Raw genomic sequence first — 25,053 nt, 5'->3', positions numbered from 1 at the left:
CAAGGCAATGCATTCGGAAAGTATTCAGACCCCTTGACTTTTCCACATTTTGTTAAAGTCTTTTTCTAAAATGTGTAAAAATATTTTTGGGGTCCTCATCAATCTACACACAATACCCCATAATGACAAAGTGAAAACAGGTTTTTTGATATTTTTGCAAATGTATTCAAATTAAAGTATTCAGACCCTTAGTACTCAGACCCTTTCCATTGATCATCATTGAGATGTTTTTACAACTTTCCACTTTCCACTTGTGGTAAATTCAGTTGATTGGACATTATTTGGAAAGGAACACACCTGTCTGTATAAGGTCACACAGTTGACAGTGCATGTCAGAGAGTCCAGGCCATGAGGTCAAATGAATTGTCCGTAGAGCTCAGAGACAGGATTGTGTTGAGGCAAAGATCTGGGGAAGGGTACCAAAAAATGTTTGCAGCATTGGAGGTCCCCAAGTACAGAGTGGCCTCCATCATTCTTAAATGGAATATGTTTGGAACAATCAAGACTATTCTTAGAGCTGGCTGGCCGCCCGGCCGAACTGGACAATTGGGGGAGAAGGGCCTTGGTCAGGGAGGTCAACAAGAACCCGATGGTCACTCTGGCAGAGGTCCAGACATCCTCAGTGGAGATGGGAGAACCTTCCAGAAGGACAACCATCTCTGCAGCACTCCACCAATCAGGCCTTTATGGTAGAGTGGCCAGACGGAAGCCACTCCTCAGTAAAAGGCACATGACAGCCAGCTTGGAGTTTCCAAAAGACACCTAAAGAACTCTCAGACCGTGAGAAACAAGATTCTCTGGTCTGATGAAACCAAAATTGAACTCTTTGGCCTGAATGCCAAGTGTCACGTCTTGAGGAAACCTGGCAACATCCCTACGGTGAAATATGGTGGTGGCAGCATCATGCTGTTGGGATGTTTTTCAGCAGCAGGGACTGGGAGACTAGTCAGGATCAAGGGAAAGATCAACAGAGCAAAGTATAGAGATATCCTTGATGAAAACCTGCTCAAGAGGGCTCAGAACCTGACTGCGGTGAAGATTCACCTTCCATCAGGACAACGACCCTAACCACAGAGCCAAGACAACGCAGGACTGGTTTTGGGACAAGTCTCTGAATGGCCCAGCCAGAGTCCAGACTTAAACCCGATCAAACATCTCTGGAGAGACCTGAAAATAACTGTGCAGTGACGCTCCCCATCCAACCTAACAGAGCTTGAGAGGATCTGCAGAGAAGAAGGGGAGAAACACCCCAAATGCAGATGTGCCAAGCTTGTAGCGTCATACCCAAGAAGACTTGAGGCTGTAATTGAATACATTTTGGAATAAGGCAGTAACGTAACAAAATGTAGAAAAGGGGTCTGAATAGTTGCAGAATGCACTGTGTCTACTCATTTGGTGGTTTCCCTTACCCTGTTGCCTATATTTTAAAAACATCCCCAGTCCCATATTTGTGCAGCTTGTCATCAGTCACAAACAAGGATGACTAATTGATGAAACCATGTGGCATTCTTTGGACCACTGTCCTTGACAACATCCTGTGTATTCTCTCTGCAGCCAGACATCCATTTGTCACAAACCAGAAATGCGCTACTCAAAAGCTCTGGCACCGTCACAGATTGTCTCTGGATAGCGGAAAACGATTTTGGGTGAAACATTGAATCTGTCTTCTTCTGAGCAACAATAAAGAACATTCCTAAATCTCACTGGGAGGAATATCAATTATGTGGTCCAAAAAAAACTCTATGGTGTGGTTTGGACCCTTCTTTACTGACAACTCTGTGAGTCTCACTAAATCATTGCGTATCCTGTCAGAACTCTGTTGTGGAGATCTGGGTGACCTCAGACTGCAAGTCTTGCTGGGCCCTCCTGGGTTGAGAACCAGAACCACAAGGGATCTGGTCCATGCCTAGTCATACAGGCTTCCTTTCCTTCCCAGCTACAGTCGGAGTGCAGACGGACACGGGCTCCCGGTTGGCGTTCCGACCCCTGTTGAGGGAGTTGCGTTCCACGCGGGTCCGGCAGGGCAGGCAGAAGTCCCGGAAGCACCTCTTGAAGTTCTCGTCCAGGAAAGCGTAGAGAACAGGGTTGAGACTACTGTTCATGTAGCCCAGCGCAATGCAGAGGTGCCAACTGGCTTTCACGTAGGGGTTCCTGTTAATAATAAGCAATGATAAATGATCTATAATTCATTTTATTTTATGCCCTTTTTCCAAGTAATTTGACCTAATAAAATAAGCAAGATTAATAAAAAAGCAATACAAGCACACAGTAAAATTAACAAGAAAATAAGTCTACAAAACATAAATTCTTACGTAGAGTTGATCTCCACCAGGGTCTTGATGATGATGAAGATGTGGATGGGTGTCCAGCAGATGATGAAGGCTGCGACGATCACGAGGACCATGCGGGTGATGCGGCGCATGTTGCGATCCTTCTCCTTAGAACCGGAGAGCAGTCGGACACTGCGCAGACGCAGTATCATCAGACCATAGCAGATGGTGATGACCATGACAGGGACGATGAAGGCAAAGATGAACACGCAGATCTTAGTGACCATGTCCCAGTACCAGTCAGGGTCGGGGAACTTCAGCGTGCACATAGTCTGACCTAGGAAGAGAGGGGTGAAGGGGTGGAGAGAGGGGTGAAGAGGCGGAGAGAGGGGTGAAAGGCGGAGAGAGGGGTTTTGACCAAAGATTTAACATACTGTAAATTTGCAGGAAGAGGGACTTAATCCCCTTATTTAATGGGATTAAAAAACAGACAGTTCTAGAGAGGAGACTGTAGTAGGTTTATGTTATAGAGATAATTTATATTTTGACCAAAGATTTAATATACTGTACATTTTTGCAGTAAGAGGGATTTATCCCCTTATGGGATTAAAAAACAAAGAATTTAACAGACAAATTCCCCAAAACATGTTGAGTTTCAAATGATGAAAACTCCAACATGGGTGAGGCTATACAAGAAATCCTTTTGAAAGAAGTGTAAAAAAACGTGCTAGTTTAACAATGCTGTCTCACCACTGTCTGTCGTTTTGGTCACAGCCATGACCATGATGGGCACTCCGATGGCAGAGGACAGAACCCAGATCAGAACGTTGATGATCTTACCCTTGGCAGGCGTCCTGAACTCCAGGGCTCTCACTGGGTGACACAGGAAATTACGGTTCAATTGCAATATATATTACAGTGACTGCTGGCCTTTTTTACATTTTATGTGGTGGATTATTGGTTCTAAGCACCCTTTCATTTATTTACACGAGAGGATAGGAGTTGATCAGGATGAATTCCAAATGGCACCCTATACTCTATTTTGTGCACTACTTTTAACCAGAGCCTCCCTAGGCTCTGGTTAAAAGTAGTGCACTATAAAGGGAATAGGGCCCCATGTGGAATGCTTCTCTCCCTTTACCTGGGTGGCACACAGCGATGTAGCGGTCCACAGACATCATGGTCAGGGTGAAGATGCTGGTGAACATGTTGTAGTAGTCAATGGCGATGACCACCTTACAGAGGACCTCTCCGAATGCCCAGGTCCCCATCAGGTACTTGGCGCTCTGGAAGGGCAGTGTGCTAGTGGCTAGGGCATCCGCTAGAGCCAGGTTAAAGATGTAGATGTTGGTGGATGTCTTCATCTTGGTGTATCTGTGGACAGAGGCAGATGAGTAAAGATAATTGATCTCTTGCTGTGTGTTGAACATACGTGGAACAGCAAAACATGCTATTCTAATTGTTTTTGGAAACATTTCTATTTCTATCTGAATGAGTGATTAGAGATTAAAGCATTAGTGAGCTACAAATTGCTCTAACCACATAATTCAGTGTATGGTTTTTGTAAAGCATTGACATGATCAGATCATGATCACTGTTTTAAGATGAACATTTTCTTGATAACATTTCCCACTACGGATCTGTATTAGATCATAACTACTTCTGATTTTCTTTGGTCTATTCCTCTAAAATAAGCCAATTTAGAATTTCTGTAACTCCCTCATTTGTTTGCCTGAAAGAGTACAGTGCTTGTCGACTAGATATTTGCACTCCGCTGAACGGCTTTGTGGATAAATTAAGTCCATTTAGTCAATGGTCCAGATGTGTGTGTTCACCATAAAAGCTATTGCCTTTCAAAAGCCAAAATGACAACAAAATGAAACAAGCCAGCCCTAAGATGGCGTGATCGGGATTACACTCCTACACTACTCCCTCCACACACGCACGCACGCACGCACGCACGCACGCACACACACACACACACACACACACACACCTCCCCTTCACCACCAAGTCCCTTCTGGTGTTAACTGTCCAAACCATGGCCTACTTCCATCTGCCTTGAGCCAATGTTACAGGAGCCAGGGCTTACACATGATACACACACACACTCTTGCACACACGCACACTGAGACGGAGATGCGACGAGAGACGCATCGAGTGGGTGGCCTCTGGGCTCTGTGGGTGGGTGTTGATGAGGTGGCTAGAGAAGGAGAGAAGACGTGGGTGGGTGGTGGGCGAAGAGCCATGATGTCATATGCACGGTGTCACACAAACAGGAGCTGAAACACACCAGTACTGGCAGGATGGTAAAAGGATACGGTGTTCTGTACAGCACTGTAAGGTACAGTCGGTTCAGGGAACTGGCTTGGATATTTTTACGGGGGTTGCAGCTGCCAACCCGAAGAATTTTCTCAGCAGGTTACAGCATCAAGGCAGGATTCATCACAACGTGCTATGTTGATGACAGCTGTGCATTAATCACAGAAAAGGAGGGAGAAGATGAGCTTTGATATTTGCCCACAGTGCCCACTCTGTTAATGCTATCCTTTTAACTGGTAGTAGTTAGCTAATGTCACAAGTTTATAGGGGTGTTTTTGTATGTCCATCCTCCCTGTTGGAAGCTTGAAAAAAAAACGTGGGATATTTGTTCCAACGTCGTATTACAGTTTTTTCCAACTGCTTACACACGTTTTCAAAACTGTCTCCTTTTTTCAAAACTCGACACACAATTCCTAAAACTGCACACACAAAATGCAAAATGCCTCACATCTCCTTTAAAATGTAACACTGCATTCAAAATGCCATAAACACATGTCAGAAAGAATGGCTAACACTGCTTTCAAATGGCAAACACTGCCTTCATAATAGTACATTTTTGGATATACCATGTAAACACTGTTGTTCTAAATCTAAAGCTCTTTGGTCTTTCATAGGCTAATATCTACATTTCAATACAATGTTCCACAGTGAAAGTAATCTGCTGAGAGGGGTAACAAGTACACTGTAAACACCAATGCAATGTAGAAACAGAAAATATTTATTAGGCCAAACATTACTGTTGTATACAGTAGCATACAACAAAACCATAAACATATGTAAACCAAAAGTATATTCTTTAGAATACAGTAAAGAACACAATTGTGTGTGTGGGGTCCCGGGGGGGGGGACAGTCCAGGAATTGGTAGGGAGGGGGGCAGTCACCAGTGCTAAGCTACGCTTCATCTCTTCTCCGGCCTGGGTCTGGCCACAATACTTCCTCCACATCACAAGATATGTTTTCTCTTGCCAAACATCGAGGGAAGTATCTCCTAGAATGGCGTATCCAACCTTGGACAGAGGCAACCTCTATGTCCCCACATGCGCGCGCGTGTGTTAGATTCACTGCTGCAGGGAACAGAGGGTCATTTTAAAAATGCCAGTCAGTGGCCTTGGTTCCAGGAGAAACGGAATGGAGATGGAACGCTTCCTTCTCTTGACGCTGGTGAATATTGATTACTGCCTTATTGATCACAGCTTCATCGGACCACAGGCATCATTTTGTATGTTAGGCACGTACACCCAGAGTCATTGATCACACTCTGTCACCACTAGCTAATCACTCGTCCCAATATTGACCTTGTTCGCTGGGCTCCAGTCCTCCAGTGTGTAACTTTCAGACAGTTTAAAAGGCAGCACAACATGAAAATATATCTTGCTGCTGTAACGGAAGTGGTATAGTGACACATTCTTGCTTGATAACTAACCTTGCCTCAGATGAGTTGAGGAAGAGTTGTGTTTGCTTCATGACTTATTACTGAGGGTTTAGCTCAGAAGGCTAACAGAGTCGTGTGGTTCTTTGGAGACGCAGACTCGAACCCGAGTTAGTCACACTGCTTGTAGACACACTCTGTTGTGAGGGTGTTTCAATCAGCCAGTTTACTACGAATTGGAGACATTAGCATTTAGACCTGGGGATTGTTGGGCCAAAATATGATCTGAGTGGTAGCCAAACAAATATACATTATGTATTTAGAAATATAGAAGGTAAACAATAGCTTTTCAGTAAGCGATCAAAAAAACACACTTCAAAAAATCAAATTGTAGCCATATAACACATAACACATTCTGGTTACCAGTAAAGACGTATTTAAAAGATTGAACAGTTGTAGTACAGAAACGGCAACCATCTTTCTATGTTCATGAGGCTAACAACTTGAATATGTTTCAAATAACTTGAATATAGGAAAGGTGTAACAATTTGTCTTTGCAGCAGGAAGTCTGATCTGTCATAATCTCTCCCCCACTGTTTTCTCCATACTCTGCGGCAGTGCCCTCTACCCCTCATCGCTTCCCACCACCTCCCTGACCAAACACACACTACTCATCCCAGAGCTCTCGCTGTGTTCTTCAAGCTGTCGGGACAGAAGTAGAACACACGCACTCTACCGAGTAAGAGAGGAGGCATGCAGCAAGACACGGGAGCTGGTGTTGACTCACACCCATCCTAAAAAACACCCCAATAAAGCTTCCACTCCCCTGGGTACAATATTTCAGGCTGGAATGTATCATCTTTGTGTGTTTGAGTAAACACGTCTCCAAAGAAAGGATTTCAACCTAATCAGAGCTATACGATGGCATTTTATGGTGTATACCAGAGTTTGAAGGTAATCTTACTCAAGCTTATGGGATGATTCTCCACAGTTTTGGAGTGAGCTTTCCCCCTGAGACAGCTCTACTAATGCCCTACGTATGGATAAACCAAGCACACCACCTACTGTAGTACCCCAGCTACACGACTCAAGCAAGACATTTTATCAACTGCACCCCCACACATTCGTAACATTAGCCATTACAGTTTTTAACTATTTCTAACAAGCGTTTACCTATACTTAAGATACTTTTTCTAAACTCTTAACACAGCAACACACCTACATCACACAATTAGACAAATAGTTCATTTCTGCTCAAAACCACATTTTGTTCATCGAAGACCAACTCTACATTTCAAAATGCAAAAAAACTTTCTCTACGTACATTCTATCAAAACACGCCAAACCCGACTCAATATCTAATCAATTAATGTTTTCTATTCAAGAGGAACATATAGTCAATTATAGCACAACGGCTTTCAAAATACTAACAGTTGATTACATTGCAAAAACTGCATTACTTTTCATGTTTCAGTTCTGCCTGCATACAATAGACAAAATGAAATCCATAGTTTTTCATAATTCAGTTTCTTTTTACTGTAAACCACTCCACATTTTTTGGTTGAGCGTCGAATGTGTGCATTTTTGGCAACATACTATCTAAAAGTGAATGAGTCATCTGTACTTTATAGAATGTACAGTAGAAAAAAATAGTATGTGACAGAATTGCTGCAGTAAAAGCTTTATTAGCAATTACTGCCAGTGATCAACAACACATCCAAAATACATGACCTTTGGTTCAACAACACATCCAACATACATGCCCTTTGGTTCAACAACACATCCAACATACATGACCTTTGGATCAACAACACATCCAACATACATGACCTTTGGTTCAACAACACATCTAACATACATGGCCTTTGGATCAACAACACATCCAACATACATGGCCTTTGGTTCAACAACACATCCAACATACATGGCCTTTGGATCAACAACACATCCAACATACCTTTGGTTCAACAACACATCCAACATACATGACCTTTGGTTCAACAACACATCCAACATACATGACCTTTGGTTCAACAACACATCTAACATACATGGCCTTTGGATCAACAACACATCCAACATACATGGCCTTTGGTTCAACAACACATCCAACATACATGGCCTTTGGATCAACAACACATCCAACATACATGATCTTTGGTTCAACAACACATCCAACATACATGACCTTTGGTTCAACAACACATCCAACATACATGACCTTTGGTTCAACAACACATCCAACATACATGACCTTTGGATCAACAACACATCCAACATACATGACCTTTGGTTGCAAAAGGGAAAAATCTCTAAAATGCCCAGTCGTGTTCTAATCTATACCATCTTCAGCATTTGGCCACATGTTCTCATCCACATCACATCTTATGTCGTCTCTCGCTATTCCCCTTTGGATAGAAACTCTTGGCCTGCCTTTTCCACTCCTGGCATTCTTCAGCTGAGATGTGTCAGCAGCCGTCATCCATATCCAGGAGGGACATTTGGTCATGTGACCGATGATCATACACTTTCCACCTCCAGGCAGAAAAAAATGCTCAATGGGTTTGAGGAAAGGTGAGTAGGGGGGGAGGAAAAGGGAAACCATTCTTAGATGGGATGCAAGTCAGTTTGTGATTGCATGTGAATGGTGGAATGCTACATTGTCCCATACATTCACAAATGTCCTCATGTTCCCCCCCACCTTTTCCCTTTCTGCTTCTGGCACCAGTTGTTGGTGGAGGTCAGCTATAAACAAAAGCTTGTTGTAGGTTTCAATCTGACATTTCTGCAGGAACAAACCAGCACTCAAGATTGCAGCACACATTGTGATATTTGCTCCTCTCTGACCTGGCATATCAACGGTGACCCTTTTCCCGATGACGTTTCTTCCCCGCCGACGTGTTTTTGCCAGGTTAGGGCTAGACGTTCCTCTACCGGGACAACTTCCGGTGAACTGGAGGGAGTGCAATTCAAATAATCATACAAATTATGGATATTAAACATTTAGGTAAATATAAGTGTCTTATATCAGTTGAAAGCTTAAATTCTTGTTAATTAACCTGTTGCGACGAGCAATCCCGTATCCGGGATCCTATTTATAGCCTCAAGCTCATTAGCATAACGCAACGTTAACTATTCATGAAAATCGCAAATGAAATGAAATAAATATATTAGCTCTCAAGCTTAGCCTTTTGTTAACAACACTGTCATCTCAGATTTTCAAAATATGCTTTTGAACCATAGCTAAACAAGCATTTGTGTAAGAGTATTGATAGCTAGCATAGCATTAAGCCTAGCATTCAGCATGCAACATTTTCACAAAAACAAGAAAAGCATTCAAATAAAATAATTTACCTTTGAAGAACTTCAGATGTTTTCAATGAGGAGACTCTCAGTTAGATAGCAAATGTTCAGTTTTTCCCAAAATATTATTTGTGTAGGACAAATCGCTCCGTTTTATTCATCACGTTTGGGTAAGAAAAAACCTGAAAATTAAGTCATTACAACGCAAACTTTTTTCCAAATTAACTCCATAATATCGACAGAAACATGGAAAACGTTGTTTAAAATCAATCCTCAAGGTGTTTTTCACATATCTATCGATGATAAATAATTCGTGGCACTTGACTTTCTCCTCTGAAGAAAATGGAACGCGCATGGACCTGGAGATTACGCAATAATTTCGACGGAGGACACCGGGCGGACACCTGGTAAATGTAGTCTCTTATGGTCAATCTTCCAATGATATGCCTACAAATACGTCACAATGCTGCAGACACCTTGGGGAAATGATAGAAAGTGCAGGCTCATTCCTGGCGCATTCACAGCCATATAAGAAGACATTGGAACACAGCGCATTCAAAATCTGGACCATTTCCTGTATGAAATTTCATCTTGGTTTCACCTGTAGCATTAGTTCTGGGGCACTCACAGATAATATCTTTGCAGTTTTGGAAACGTCAGAGTTTTTTCTTTCCAAAGCTGTCAATTACATGCATAGTCGAGCATCTTTTCGTGACAAAATATCTTGTTTAAAACAGAAACGTTTTTTTATCCAAAAATTAAAAGAGCGCCCCCTATCTCGAAGAAGTTAATTTAACTGCGCTGTCCGATTTACAGTAGCCATTACAGCGAAAGCATGCCATGCGATTGTTTGACGACGCCGCACCACATCAAAATAATTTTCCACCCTCACAGTTTTTATAAATTCACAAATAGCGATGAAATATTCACTTACTTTTTGAAAATCTTCCTCTGATTTGTCATCCAAAGGATCCCAGCTATAACATGTAGTGTCATTTTGTTAGATAAAATCCTTCTTTATATCCCAAGAAGTCTGGTTAGTTGGCGCCATTGATTTGAGTAATCCACCCCTAAACTTTGTTTCAACAAGTCAAAATACGTTTCAATATACACCTCAGATACCCTAAAATGTAATCAAACTATAATATTTCTTACGGAAAGAAGTATGTTCAATAGGAAACCGATTTATAGCAGGTGCGTTCTGTCTTCATCGCTCGCACATACACACATTTCCAAGACTGTGTCCCTGTACTAAAACTGATATTTCTTATTCGTTTTGGAAGTTACAAGCCTGAAACCTTAAAAATAGACTGCTGACACCTGTGGAAGCCATAGGAAATGCATCCTGGGAGCTAGAATTCAGTATGCCCCTATACTTTCCATTGTAAGAGCATCGGCTGTCAAAAAAACTATTTGCAGTTGGTTTTTCTTTGGATTTTCTCCTACCATATATATTCTGTTATATTCTCCTATATTATTTTAACATTTATACAAACTTCAAAGTGTTTTCTTTCCAATGGTACCAATTACGTGCATATCCTGGCATCTGGGCCTGAGTAACAGGCAGTTTACTTTGGGCACGTCATTCAGACAGGAAGTGGAGAAAAAAGGGGCCTAGCCCTAAGAAGTTTTTAATTAATCCCTGCCTCATCTACATAAATGATTTCATGTGGGTTTTGATTAGCCTCCAACTCCTTGACTCTCTGAAACTAATCAAACACAGTATGTGTAAATGCTTTTCAGTATGTCCTACTGTATGTACTGTAACCCATGTTTACATGTAGAGTAGCATAGTGTAAATCTCACTATAGAACAAGACATATTGGATAGACACCATACCTGGATGTATTGGTGCCGGAGTTCCCTGACCCCATAGTGTAAATCTCACTATAGAACAAGACATATTGGATAGACACCATACCTGGTATGTATTGGTGCCGGAGTTACTGTGTACAACTGTTTCATTTCATTTCACTCTGTATTTGGTCAGAGTCCGAGCAATGGTAGTCAGGCTGATGCTTCCACATTGTTGAATACCAGGTTGTCCTTTACAATTCTGGTCTGAATTTCTCTCAGTTTTACTGCATTGTCAGCAATGACCAATCCTACAATGGCATGCTCTTGGTCTTCACGGAGGAGCTTTCCTCTTCCTCCGAGGGAGGAAGACGTTGCGTCCTTTAGAGGAACAAAAAACAACATATGTATTTGCATTGGGTCTGGTGGCATACAGTTACTGTGGGACATAGCAACAGTAATGATAGAAGAAGCCCTTGTGAAATGCATTACATACCTGTTGGTTTGTTGAAAATTCTGGATAATGGAAGCCACAGTTGACCGTATGAGATTAGGCTGGGCTCTTTCACCAGCATCTCTCAGCGATAGATCGTGGTCTATCACATGGTCCGTGGTGGTGGCTCTTACGTCATCAGTGACAACAGCTCTTACTCTCCTTTAAACACCACCACGCATTCTTACTCCTCTCCCCCTACCTCTCCTTCTCCCTTGTCCTGGTCCAACTACTCCTCTGCCTAGTCCAGCTACTCCTCTGCCTGGTCCAACTACTCCTCTCCCTGGTCCAGCTACTCCTCTGCCTGGTCCAACTACTCCTCTCCCTGGTCCAGCTACTCCTCTGCCTGGTCCAGCTACTCCTCTCCCTGGTCCAACTACTCCTCTCCCTGGTTCAGCTACTCCTCTGCCTCGTCCAACTACTCCTCTGCCTGGTCCAACTACTCCTCTCCCTGGTCCAACTACCCCTCTCCCTGGTCCAACTACTCCTGTAATAATGACAATTACAACAATACTGAATGAACACTTTTATTTTAACTTAATATAATACATAAATAAAATCAATTTAGTCTCAAATAAATAATGAAACATGTTCAATTTGGTTTAAATAATGCAAAAACAAAGTGTTGGAGAAAAAAGTAAAAGTGCAATATTTGTCATGTAAAAAAGCTAACGTTTAAGTTCCTTGCTCAGAACATGAGAACATATGAAAGCTGGTGGTTCCTTTTAACATGAGTCTTCAATATTCCCAGGTAAGAAGTTTTAGGTTGTAGTTATTATAGTATTTATAGGACTATTTCTCTCTATACCATTTGTATTTCATATACCTTTGACTATTGGATGTTCTTATAGGCACTATAGTATTGCCAGCCTAATCTCTGGAGTTGACAGACTTGAAGTCATAAATAGCGCAATGCTTGAAGCACAGCGAAGAGCTGCTGGCAAATGCAGGAATGCTGAGTGAAATGCAGGAGTGCTGTTTGAATTAATGCTTACGAGCCTGCTGCTGCCTACCACCGCTCAGTCAGACTGCTCTGTCAAATATCAAATCATAGACTTAATTATAATATAATAACACACAGAAATACGAGCCTTAGGTCATCAATATGGTAAAATCCGGAAACTATCATTTCAAAAACAAAATGTTTATTCTTTCAGTGAAATACGGAACTGTTCCGTATTTTATCTAACGGGTGGCATTCCTAAGTCTAAATATTGCTGTTACATTGCACAACCTTCAATGTTATGTCATAATTATGTACAATTACGGTCTTTGTTAGGAAGAAATGGTCTTCACACAGTTCGCAACGAGCCAGGCGGTCCAAACTGCTGCATATACCCTGACTCTGCTTGCACTGAACGCAAGAGATCTGACACAATTTAAAATAAATTCAAGTTAGCAGGCAATATTAACTAAATATGCAGGTTTAAAATATATACTTGTGTATTGATTTTAAGAAAGGCGTTGATGTTTATGGTTAGGTACACATTGGTGCGACGACAGTGCTTTTTTCGCGAATGTGCTCGTTAAATCATCACCCGGTTGGCGAAGTAGGCTGTGATTCGATGATAAATTAACAGGCACCGCATCGATTATATGCAACGCAGGACAAGCTAGATAAACGAGTAATATCCTCAATCATGTGTAGTTAACTAGTGATTATGTTAAGATTGATTGTTTTTTATAAGATAAGTTTAATGTTAGCTAGCAACTTACCTTGGCTCCTTGCTGCACTCGGGTAACAGGTGGTCAGCCTGCCACGCAGTCTCCTCGTGGAGTGCAATGTAATCGGCGTCCAAAAATGCTGATTACCGATTGTTATGAAAACTTGAAATCGGCCCTAATTAATCGGCCATTTCGATTAATCGGTCGACCTCTACTTTATACTATATTTAAGGTTTTGAACATTAGGTATTCATTTCTGGCATGCTGTGTGCAAGCATTTGTAAATAACAAAATAAACATCCATAACTTAGGTATTGGGTAAGCTTGTATGTAAAGAAAATGTAAGCATTTTAGAAATGTATTAATTGACTGCATATTCCCCTTAATTTTTTAAATTAAAAAATAAATAAAATTGACAGCATATTCTGTGAAAACACCATGAATTGTGTTAATGGTGTGGTCCACAACAGAGGGCTAATTGTGTTTAGCGTTTAGAAAATGTGACTACAGATTGGACAAAAGGATGTTAGTGATTGTAAAAAGTTGTAAGATGTAAGTCATAGCATAGTACATTGGGTACAATCATCTCTACACTCATACTGCTTCTGTGTGTGTGTGTGCTTCTGTGTGTGTGTGTGTGTGTGTGTGTGTGTGTGTGTGTGTGTGTGTGTGTGTGTGTGTGTGTGTGTGTGTGTGTGTGACTTGGATGGCTGACTGTCAGGTAAGGAGGAGTGCTGCAGACCTGGGCTGTGTTACAGTTGGATGATCCACAGCAGTGGTGGTGTCAGCTCCAGCTCTCAGCTCTCCCATCAGTCCCCTTAGTCAGTAATTACAGAGGACTTCTTCAGCTCTGTTCCAATATCAACACTAGAATACCACTCAGAATGAGGCAATGTATTGGGCATGCATTATAAGTGATGCTAGCGTGGCTACTAGAAAATAACCTTCACAGCCACACCAGTTAGCTCTCAATCTGGAGCAGGCTACACCTGGGTTCAAATAGTATTGGTTTTCTTTCAAATACTTTGAGTGTGTGATTTAGCCTACCTGGAAAGCCAGATGCATACAGTCAACAGCTCTCTTTAACGGAGGGAGGGGATATACTGTACACTCATAAAAAGCTGAATTACTCACTATGCTGTGCTTTTAAAACTGATATTCAATGCCAATCACGATTCACAGTGAATGAACATTAGCAACTCACTGTGGTGGTTAACACACTCGTTTTACTCCACTAGTCAATGTTTTATTTCCTGTGTTCCAGACAATTAGAACGCATCGAACCCAACTCGACGTCATAGCTTTCTCCACACTCTTCCTATCCATTTTAAATGTGTGTAGTTCAGTCCTTGATCTGTTCTTGTCAAATGATGTTATGTATTATGTCATGCTTTATATTTTTGTGTGGACCCCAGGAAGAGTAGCTGCTGCTTCAGTAACAGCTGATGGGGATCCTAATAAAATACCTAAATTTGTCTGTTTCTCTCTCTCTCTCTCTCTCTCTCTCCCGCTTCTCTCTCTCTCTCTCTCTCTCTCTGTCTCTCACTGTTTTTCTCGCCGTCTGTCTGTCTCTGTTTTTTGCTATCTTCCTCGTTCTATCTCTCCCTTTAATCTTTCTCTCTCTTTTTTTTTTCTGTCTCCTTACATTTTGGGGTGGTTGTCATGGTAACGGTAGGGCCATGTGCAAAAAAAAGAAGAAAAAGAAGAAGAAGAATGCAGAAGGCAGAAGGCATTAAAGTGGTTGTGGCTAGATGGTATGTTCTGTTTTGCTTGTTTATAGCGGGTTATTTCATAGGGAACTGTTGGAGGCAGTATCATATTGTTACATTGCCAACACTTTGAGAATAAAGACGGAATGTATTGGGCATGCATTATAAACATGGCGTTCGTTCTAAAACCTGGCCGAACTCTCTTAAAAATATATGGCTCTGGGAGAAACCAACAAATGTCCTTTGTCATGAAAACCCCTTTCATTATCTCACAGTAGACAGTAGAAGAGGCCAATAGATGTATATTTTTTCCTGACAACCAGAGAGAAAGGTTCGTACTGTTGGTAGCCTACTGGCTCTTACCGTCAAGCTCCATTGAACTATAATATATTACAGAATTGGGGTCAATTCTGAATTAAGATGCAGATTGCTCTTTATTTCCAATTCAATTCATGAATTTGAATTGAATTTGAGTTGGATACACTCAACTGGCCGCAGAATTTGAATAGAATTTGAATGAAAGGAAGTGGAATTGAATTCAAAGAAATTCATTGAAATTCAAATGGCTTACTTAGTCTACAAATCACCATAAAACATTAAAAAAATCATATTGTGAATTGTATCACCGTTTTCAGTTGACGCCCTGGCTCTCCTGGTGTTGTTATCATCAATTGAACATTGAAAATCATTCCAGGATCAGGATCAATGGCCTTCTGGAAGGCCTTGAAAGGGACAGCTATCATGCGGACCGGGACGGCCGCTGCTCTTCTGGGCCTAACACAAACTGTCGGAATATAGAAAGCCACTGAATAAACGGGCACAGGCTGGTGTATGTAGCAGCGGAAGGGGGGATTACAGCAGCCATTTAAAGATGAGCTCCCAACCAGAAAGGCTCATCTCTCCACCCTGCAAGACACTGAGGAGTTTGATGTCCTTGTCATAAGGGGACAGGCCGCGGGCTCCGGATGTGTTGTCACACGCAACCTTAAGACTGCCCTGGTGGAGAGGAATGATTTCTCATCGGGGACCAGCAGCCGGAGCACCAAGCTCAGCCACGGAGGAGTATACTACCTCCAAAAGGCCATTATTACATTAGATTATGAACAATACATGATGGTGAAAGATGCTCTCCATGAGCGCTCCAACCTGCTCTACATCGCCCCTCATCGCCCCACTACCCATTATGTTCCATGTTTACAAATGGTGGCAGCTGCCATACTACTGAGCTAGTATAAAGATGTAAGACCTGGTGGCTGGAGGCCAGTGTCTGAAGAGTAGCTCTGTCCTCAGTAAGAACAAGGCCCTGGAACTCTTCCCCGTGCTGAAGAAAGACAAGCTGGTGGGAGCCATCGTCTACTATGATGGACAGCATAACAATGCAGATTGCCCTGACAGCAGCCAGACACACTGCTGCAATTGCTAACTACAGTACACAGAGGTGGTTCACCTGTTGGAGAAGACAAGTGCTGAGATGGGCAAGGAGAAGATCTGTGGGGCACGCTGCAGGGACGTTATCACAAGAAATGTATTTGACGTCAGAGCCAAATGTGTCATCAACTCCACAGGACTGTTCACTGACTCTCTGAGGAAAATGGATGACGGGAAGAACGCTAAAATCTGTCAGTCCAGTGCTGGGGTTCACAAAGTCATCCCTGGTTATTACAGTCCTGACATGATGGGTCTCCTGGACCCGCCAACCAGCGACGGCCGTGTCATGTTCTTCCTGCCCTGGGAGATGATGACCATCACGGACGACGGACACGCCCACTGACGTCACTGCCTACACCATCCCCAGAGAGGAAGACATCAACTTCATTCTGAACGAAGTCTGCAACTATTGTACCTCAGCCCTGATATAGAAAGGAGACGAGAGGAGAGGAAACGTCCTGGCAGTGTAGATTGGTATCCATCCTCTGGTCACTGAGCCCAACTCTAAAGACACTCAGTCCATCTGCAGGATCCACAGTGGCCTGGTCACCATTGCAGGAGGGTAGGGCTGCCGTCTTATCGGCCCTCAATCAATCATGCTATTTTTTTTTGCGTTGTTCGTAACTTGTTTTGTGCATAATGTTGCTGCTACCATCTCCTGTGACGAAAATAACTCCTAAACATCAGAACAGGGATTGCTCACCTCAAACTGAACAAGAGTTTTTCTTCAATGAGTCGGACGCGAGGGATATACTTTTGACATCCGACCAGGCCCTGATCCACGTGACTCGCTGGAGAAGGAAACTGCGATTCTGAGGCAAAAGATCAGGGTGCCTTGTGAGGACCAGGCGACGAGTGGCTAACCTGCCCTTGCCCTCCGTTCTGCAAGCTAACGTTCAATCACTAGAAAATAAATGGGACGAACTGAAAGCACGTTTATCCCACCAACGGGACATTAAAAACTGTTTTTATGCTTCACGAGTCGTGAATGAACGACAACATTAAGAACATAGAGTTGGCGGGTTATACACTCTATCAGCAAGACAGAACAGCAGCCTCTGGTAAGACACGGGGCGGGGGCCATTGCATTTATGTAAACAACAGTTGGTGCACGATATTGAAGGAAGTCTCAAAGATTTGCTCGCCTGAGGTGGAGTATCTTATGATAAGCTGCAGACCTCACTATTTACTCAAAGAGTTTTCATCTGTTTTTTCCCCGTAGCTGTCTATATACCACCACAGAGTGAGGATGGAACTAAAACCGCACTAAATGAGCTGTATGCTGCTATACGCAAACAGGAAAATGCTCATCCAGAGACGGCGTTCCTAGTGGCCTGTGACTTTAATGCAGGGAAACTGAAATCAGGTTTACCGAATTTCTTTCAATATGTTAAACGTGCAACCAGAGGTAAAATAATTCTAGACCACCTTTACTCCACACACAGAGATGCATACAAAGCTCTCCCTCGCCCTCCATTTGGTAAATCTGACCATAAATCTGACCATGTCCTCCTGATTCGTGCTTACAAGCAAAAATTAAAGCAGGAAGCACCAGTGACTAGGTCTATAAAAAAGTGTTCAGATGAAACAGATACTAAACTATAGGACTGTTTTGCTAGCACAGACTGGAATATGTTCCAGGATTCTTCCGATGAGATTCAGGAGTACACCACATCTGGCTTTATCAATAAGTGCATCAATGACGTCGTCCCCACAGTGACTGTACGTACATACCCCAAACAGAAGCTATGTATTACAGGCAACATTCACACTGAGCTAAAGGCTAGAGCTGCTGCTTTCAAGAAGCGGGACTCTAACCCAGAAGCTTATAAGAAATCCGGATATGCCCTCCGACGAACCATCAAACAGGCAAAGTGTCAATACAGGACTAAGTTGTAAGTCGCTCTGGATAAGAGCGTCTGCTAAATGACTTAAATGTAAATGTAAATGTAAGATCGAATCTTACTACATCGGCTCCGATGCTCGTTGGATGTGGCAGAGCTTGCAAACTATTACAGACTACAGAGGGAAGCACAGCCGAGAGCTGCCCAGTGACACGAGCCTACAAGATGAGCTAAATAACTTCTATGCTCGCTTCGAGGAAAGTAACACTGAAACATGCACGAGAGCATCAACTGTTCCGGATGACTGTGTGATCACGCTCTCCGCAGCCAATGTGAGTAAGACCTTAAAACAGGTCAACATTCACAAGGCCTCTGTGCCAGACAGATTACCAGCACGTGTACTCCGAGCATGCACTGACCAACTGGCAAGTGTCTTGACTGACATTTACAACTGCTCCCTGTCTGAGTCTGTAATACCAACATGTTTCAAGCAGACCACCATAGTCCCACAATTTGCATAGCGCACCAACAGATCCACAGATGATGCAGTCTCTACTGCACTCCACCCTACCCTTCCCACCTGGACAAAACACCTATGTGGGAATGCTATTCATTGACTACAGCTCAACGTTCAACAACATAGTGCCCTCAAAATTCATCACTAAGCTAAGGACCTTGTGACTAAACAGCTCCCTCTGCAACTGGATCCTAGACTTCCTGACGGGCTGCCCCAGGTGGTAAGGGTATGTAACAAAAAATCCACCATGCTGATCATCAACACGGTGGCCCCTCAGGGGTGCGTGCTCAGTCCCCTCCTGTACTTCCTGTTCAGTCATGACTGCATGGCCAGGCACAACTCCAACACCATCATAAAGTTTGCTGATGACACAACAGTAGAAGGCCTGATCACCGACAATGATGAGACAGCCTATAGGGAGGAGGTCAGAGACCTGACCATGTGGTGCAAGGACAACAACCTCTCCCTCAATGTAATCAAGACAAAGGAGATGATTTTGGACTACAGGAAAAAGTGGACCGGGCATGCCCCCATTCTCATTGACAGAGCTGTAGTAGAGCAGTTTGAGAGCTTCAAGTTCCTTGGCGTCCACATCAACAACAAACTAACATGGTACAAGCACACCAAGACAGTCGTAAAGAGGGTACGACAAAACCTATTCCCCCTCAGGAGACTGAAAAGATCTGGCATGACTCCAGCCACCCCAGTCATAGACTGTTCTCCCTGCTACCACACTGCAAGCAGTACCGGAGCGCCCAGTTTAGGTCCAAGAGGCTTCTAAACAGCTTCTACCCCCAAACCATACGGGGCGGCAGGTAACCTAGTGGTTAGTGTTTTGACTAGTAACCACAAGGTTGCAAGATCAAATCCCCAAGCTGACAAGGTTAAAACATGTTGTTCTACCCCTGAACAAGGCAGTTAACCCATTGTTCCTAGGCTGTCATTGAAAATAAGAATTTGTTCTTAACTGACTTGCCTAGTTGAATAAAGGTTAAAAAAAATAAGACTCCTGAACAGCTAATCAAATGGCTACCCAGACTATTTGCACCGCCCACACTGCTACTACTCTCTATCATTATCTATGCATAACCACTTTAACAACCCTACCTGCATGTACATAATTACCTTGACACCGGTGCCCCCGCACATTGACTCTGTACCGGTACCCCCTGTATATAGCCTCCACATTGACACATTGACTCTGTACCGGTACCCCCTGTATATAGCCTCCACATTGACACATTGACTCTGTACCGGTACCCCCTGTATATAGCCTCCACATTGACACATTGACTCTGTACCGGTACCCCCTGTATATAGCCCTGCTATTGTTATTCGCTGCTCTTTAATGATTTGTTTTTCTTATGTTACTTAATGTTAATTTTGTAGGTATTTTCTTAAAACTGCATCATTGGTTAAGGGCTTGTAAGTAAGCATTTCACTGTAAGGTCTACACCTTTTGCATTTGGCGCATGTGACAAATAAAATTGATTTGATTTTGTCAACATACTGCTCCATGGCGTTGGAGACAATGGAGGCAGCGGGTGCATGCCACAGGCTGGGGGTGGGCCCAGTAAGACAGTGGGCCTGATGCTGGAGTGGGGCCAAGACTGGACCCCCACCTTGTACATTCGACTGGTGCAGGACTACAGCCTGGAGAACGAGGTTGGCAGCGATGTACAGGGGAAAGCATTTGAAGTGGCCAAGATGGCACGGGTCACTGAGAAGAGGTGGCCCACCGTAGGGAAGAGACTGGTCTCTGAAATTACCTTACATTGAGAGTAAGGTGAGGAGTATGCCTGTACGCACATGGCTGGGTTTCCTCAACGTGGAGGCTGCTGATGAGGCTCTGCCACGCATCGTAGTGATCATGGGTAAGATGTTGGACTAGTGGTGAAGAAAAGAGGACTGAGGATCTGGAAGCTGCTAAGAAGTTCCTGTACCTTGAGATGGGTTACAGTGCAGCTGACCAGGACCCTAGATATCACACTGGGTGCAAAGGAAGTGGCAAAGTACACAAAACAGTTCCAAAACTTTGACAAAGATGGTAAAGGCTTCAGAGGGTCTTACAGAACATCAGTGTCCAGATTGATGAGAACGCTCGCCAAGGAATCCTTGACGAAATGGACCTCAACAAGAACGGACAGGTGAATCTGAACGACTTTTTACAGCTGGTGAGTGCTGTGAAGAAGAGCCAGGTTTCTGACAGCAGGTTGGCCATCCTCATGAAGACAGCTGAGGAGAGCTTGGACCTGAGGGGACCTGTATCTGTGGAGGAGGGGTGTGACATGAATCGTAAACAAGAGTATAAATTATATTTTTATTATAATTTAATCTGGATGAGTATGTCAACCCTGGATGTTTTATTGCAAAGTTGAGGCTAAATAGGGGCGCCAGGTAGCCTAGTGGTTAAGAGCGTTGGGCCAGTAACCGAAAGGTTGTGTGCTCTTGAGCAAGGCACTTAAGAGCGTCTGCTAAATGACTGACAGGCTGACTACACCGCTCGTGTCACGTGCACGAGCATTGTAAAATAAAGTTAGAAATCTATATTATTCAATTATTGCACCCGCACTGCTCGCGCACGCCAACGAGCGTCTGCGTTGCCAAGGGCTAAAACAGAAGTCAGTTCTATTTTTGATGTAGATCGCGCTGCAAGTCTTGCCTCTCCCATCTCCTCATTGGTTTAAAGAAGCAGGTACCCACGTGCCATCTCTTTATTGGTTATACCCACGTGGGTGACTGAAAAACGAACGAGCTCAGTGGCGGTAATGCACCTAATTTATGAAAGTTGCCAATCGCAATATAAAGTCAAGAGAAGAAAAAGCCTAGAGAGGAGAGATGACTAGAAACTATTTGGTTGACCGTTTTATGTGTGGATTAATTGTCGGAGTAGAGGACCTTGTGAATTTCAGATAAAAAACAACTCAATGTTTATATCCCAGGACAAATTAGCTAGCAACACCTAGCTAGCTAAATTGCCATAAATGTTTAATGCTTTTCGACCTCTCCCCAAATTAATGTAATTGGTTCAGAGTTAGTTTTGATATTTTAACCTGCGTGTTGTGATCGCGTTTGGTGTGGGGAGACAAAATACATTTATGCACGATGGTGCACGATGGCGCACGATGGCACACGATGGCACACGCACGCAGCCGGTTTGGTTTCTGTGTAAACTTTAAATGGAAAATCATGTAAGATTACAATACCATTTAGCATAAGGTGTCCCATCTGCTCTTACAATGCCCTCTACTTCTAATTCTGTGTCTCCTTGACCTGCTGCCTCTCCCTCAGTACTCTCTCTCTCTCAGTGTGTGTGTGTGATTGTACGGGCGGAGACAGGTGTGCTGGAGTCAGAGCAGATCCCCACCAGCTGTAACCTGTTCCATAATCAAGACCTCGACAAATACTCAGCCCTGCCACTTCCACGCTGCCAGATCGTAATCTCTGCTCAGTCACTCTATGCTTCTAGCCGTTTGTTACTGTTAGAGCCTGTTGTGCCTGTTTGCTTTGCCTGGCGCTGTTTTCCTCTCCACTAAAGTTCCGCCCGCTCTGTCTGTGGTCCCTCTCCACAGTTCCACGTATCGTCATCCTCTCCTGGATTCCCCACTCTACTACTCCCTTGGATTCCCCTCCGGACCTGCTTACCCTGTCCAAACCCCTCTCGCTCCAGCCTCAGCCTCCGCATATGGTTCCCTGCAACCCACCCGAGCTTCCCCTGGCCTGCACTCCATCTTACCCCTGTGTTTCAATAAATACCTTGGTTACTTCATCTCAGTTTCCTAATCTGAGCCTGCTCTTGGGTTCCCCTGTTTCACTCCGCATAACATAAGGTTGAACATTTTCATTTTCAAAACTCATTCTCGTAAAATAATTGTAAATAATTATAGTGGTCTGGAAATGTTCTACAATTGTGTTGTGGGTTGTCTATAATTATCCATTATTCCCTTAATGTTCAAAATGTTACAAAGAAAGAAAAATGGCAGAATGCATTAGGTTAAACACTGCAGTATGGAAGGGAACAATCTAACATCTCACGGCAAAGAAAAATACTGCTTGACATCGTTGAGTTATCATCTAATTAATATTTGAAATGGTATGTCTATTCTTTGCTTTAATAGGTGGCATAACCTTTTGATAAAATATTTTTTAAATGAACGAGACTCATGTTTCACATCTTAGTTGAATTTGTTTTAATTGGTTTTAATCCAATTATACTTCCTTCAATTCAAATTCTGCTTCCTGTGGGATTTAGCCAATTCAATTCAAATTCATGTGTTGGAATTTAATTAAATAAAACAAATCCGAATTGACCACAACCCTGAAGCTATTAGTGGATTCAGAGCTACTAGACTGGTCACTGTTCTATAATGTCTGACTGCAGTGGGCAATAAAGCTATTAGTAGACATCAGAGGAAGTAAGACTGCATTAGACTGGACATCCAGTTTACTAGACTTGACACTCACTGTCTTATAATTCCAGACAGTTTAGTAGACTAATAGGGTTCAGTTTAGTACACTGTGAGGGTTTAGTCCCCAAAGTTTGGCCATGGCCTGCCATGTCTTTAAACATGTCAGAGGGAGTCGCCTGTGGTGCAGTGGTTCAAGCAGTTTAGTTATGTGGGCATAATTATTCTCCTTAAGGGTACACTCAGCATGGTAAGGTCATCGTAAACAGTAACCACATCACTGACATCAATACTATTTCAATTAAGGGAGGGTGCAGATCGGGAATAGCCAATAATAATGGCAGTAATTGCAATTTGAATCATGTTGATCTTAATGTCTGTAAAGTTGGAGCATTTAAAATAAAATATGTTTTAAAGCTAGCCCAATTTGAGGATTATGTTAAGTATAATCCTTTCACTTCAAACTAAATCAAACGAAAGAAAGCCATCATATTTACCAGCTAGAGATGGAGGTAAAAGAGACTCCCTGCTTGACCTGGCCCAGCTCTCCAGCCATATGCTGTGTGTGTGTGTGTGCGCGCGCGTGCGCGCGTGTGTGTGTGCGTGCGTGCGCGCGCGCACTGTGGAATCGGCCTGAACTGAGGACGACTGCATGTGAAATATGAAAGCGAGTCCGAAGCATGCACGTAGGCTAGTAGGCGCGCACACACACACAAACGCACACACACTCCACCAGACTCCATATCTTTCCTCTGGTTCTCAAGCGCGAGTAAACATTGGTTCACTGTTTCACCAGCAGAAATGTATCATCGTTGAACGAAAGCAAATTATTAGTATATATTTTTTTGCCAAACAATGTATAATACAGTGTAGCAACGTCAAGTCACCGAAGATTGACTTTCTGTGCTTACATTTGACAAATTGTACTATAAAAAAAACTGAATTTCCATACGAAATAAACGATTCCTTAATTAATAGCCTAAAAGTTTTTGGGAGAAAAGTACTTTTTCTATCATGCATTTCCCCAAAAGGATATGCATTCACACATTTTCATACGGACAATAATAGGCATACAATATCAAAAGTAAGTTGTCACCAATGATAGTAGGCTAAGTAGAGTTCCAGTAGAAAGCCCTTACCTCACCACGCCGTACATCACAAGGACATTCCCGAGCAATCCCACAACGCAGATAACGGAGTAGAGCGCCGTGATGGAGATGGCTACTATAATATTGGAGGCGCTCTGAACCGGGAGCTGATGGGTGTAGTTTTCTCCGTTGGGCTCGAACCCCATCTCGTCGTCCGGGTAGGTGACATTGGATGGAATCACCGAGTACAACTCGAAATCAGCCGGTTCAGCACCGGGGGCAGTGGATGGCTCCATGGTTATACTATTGTCGCCCGCGTCTGTGACTGTCTCTGTTCTCTGGTTCGTGGTGCTGAAAACTTCACCAAGCACTACTGGTCGGCTAGGAGGGCACGACTTGCGCTTTTGTTTCGCCTACTGGGCGTTTTATTGGTTGGAAGGTGTGTACTTATCCTTACGCGCCAAAGGGCGAGTTTGTCGGTTAGTCTGTCTCACCAAACGGTCGATCCTGATTAACAGAATGATGACAGACTTTACCACCCAAAAAATAAGAAAGCAAAAGTGTTTTCACTACTGTTTAGATTTAACAGAAAATGATGATCCAATAACTGTTCCTTCATGTGTCCAGTTGAAAGAGAGGAGTCCTGTTCTCAGGAGGATCGGTCTGTGTGGTGTTGACGGTAGCCATTAGTGGAAAAGGTGCACATGGTGATTTGTCTCGCTCTCCAAACGCCTTATGTTACCCCCCCCATCCGGTCCTGCATGTGATTTCTTATAACCAACCTTATACTTCGAGATCAAAGTTGTGCATTGTTGGCTGATAATTGTTTTAGCCTATTCCGCTG

At 43.2% G+C, this 25,053-nt stretch overlaps 1 protein-coding gene and 1 pseudogene across 1 annotated transcript; one reads left to right on the top strand and one right to left on the bottom strand.

The window, feature by feature from the left end:
- Positions 1-1,804: 1,804 nt before the first annotated feature.
- On the bottom strand, positions 1,805-24,505 carry LOC115129036 (delta-type opioid receptor-like). Its single transcript, XM_029659179.2, has 5 exons — positions 24,261-24,505; positions 3,412-3,644; positions 3,021-3,143; positions 2,313-2,607; positions 1,805-2,151 (listed from the first exon to the last, which is right to left on the bottom strand). Exons 1-5 carry the CDS (start codon positions 24,503-24,505, stop codon positions 1,911-1,913), a joined length of 1,137 nt encoding a protein of 378 aa, XP_029515039.2. The 3' UTR covers positions 1,805-1,910.
- Positions 15,632-22,498, top strand: LOC115117067 (glycerol-3-phosphate dehydrogenase, mitochondrial-like; annotated as a pseudogene).
- Positions 24,506-25,053: the final 548 nt, after the last annotated feature.

The sequence above is a fragment of the Oncorhynchus nerka genome, linkage group LG4 (assembly GCF_034236695.1).
Source record: "Oncorhynchus nerka isolate Pitt River linkage group LG4, Oner_Uvic_2.0, whole genome shotgun sequence".
Taxonomy (NCBI): domain Eukaryota; kingdom Metazoa; phylum Chordata; class Actinopteri; order Salmoniformes; family Salmonidae; genus Oncorhynchus; species Oncorhynchus nerka.
Note: the sequence above shows the minus strand (reverse complement) of the source record. Positions and strands in the feature narration are given on the sequence as shown.

Excerpts from the sequence above, each read along its gene's own strand:
- LOC115129036 (XM_029659179.2), bottom strand. The coding sequence starts at position 24,505 with ATGGAGCCATCCACTGCCCCCGGTGCTGAACCGGCTGATTTCGAGTTG. Across the intron at positions 3,144-3,411 it reads CATCGCTGTGTGCCACCCAG|TGAGAGCCCTGGAGTTCAGG; the intron begins GTAAAGGGAGAG and ends TGTGTCACCCAG. Across the intron at positions 2,608-3,020 it reads GACCAAAACGACAGACAGTG|GTCAGACTATGTGCACGCTG; the intron begins GTGAGACAGCAT and ends CTCTCTTCCTAG.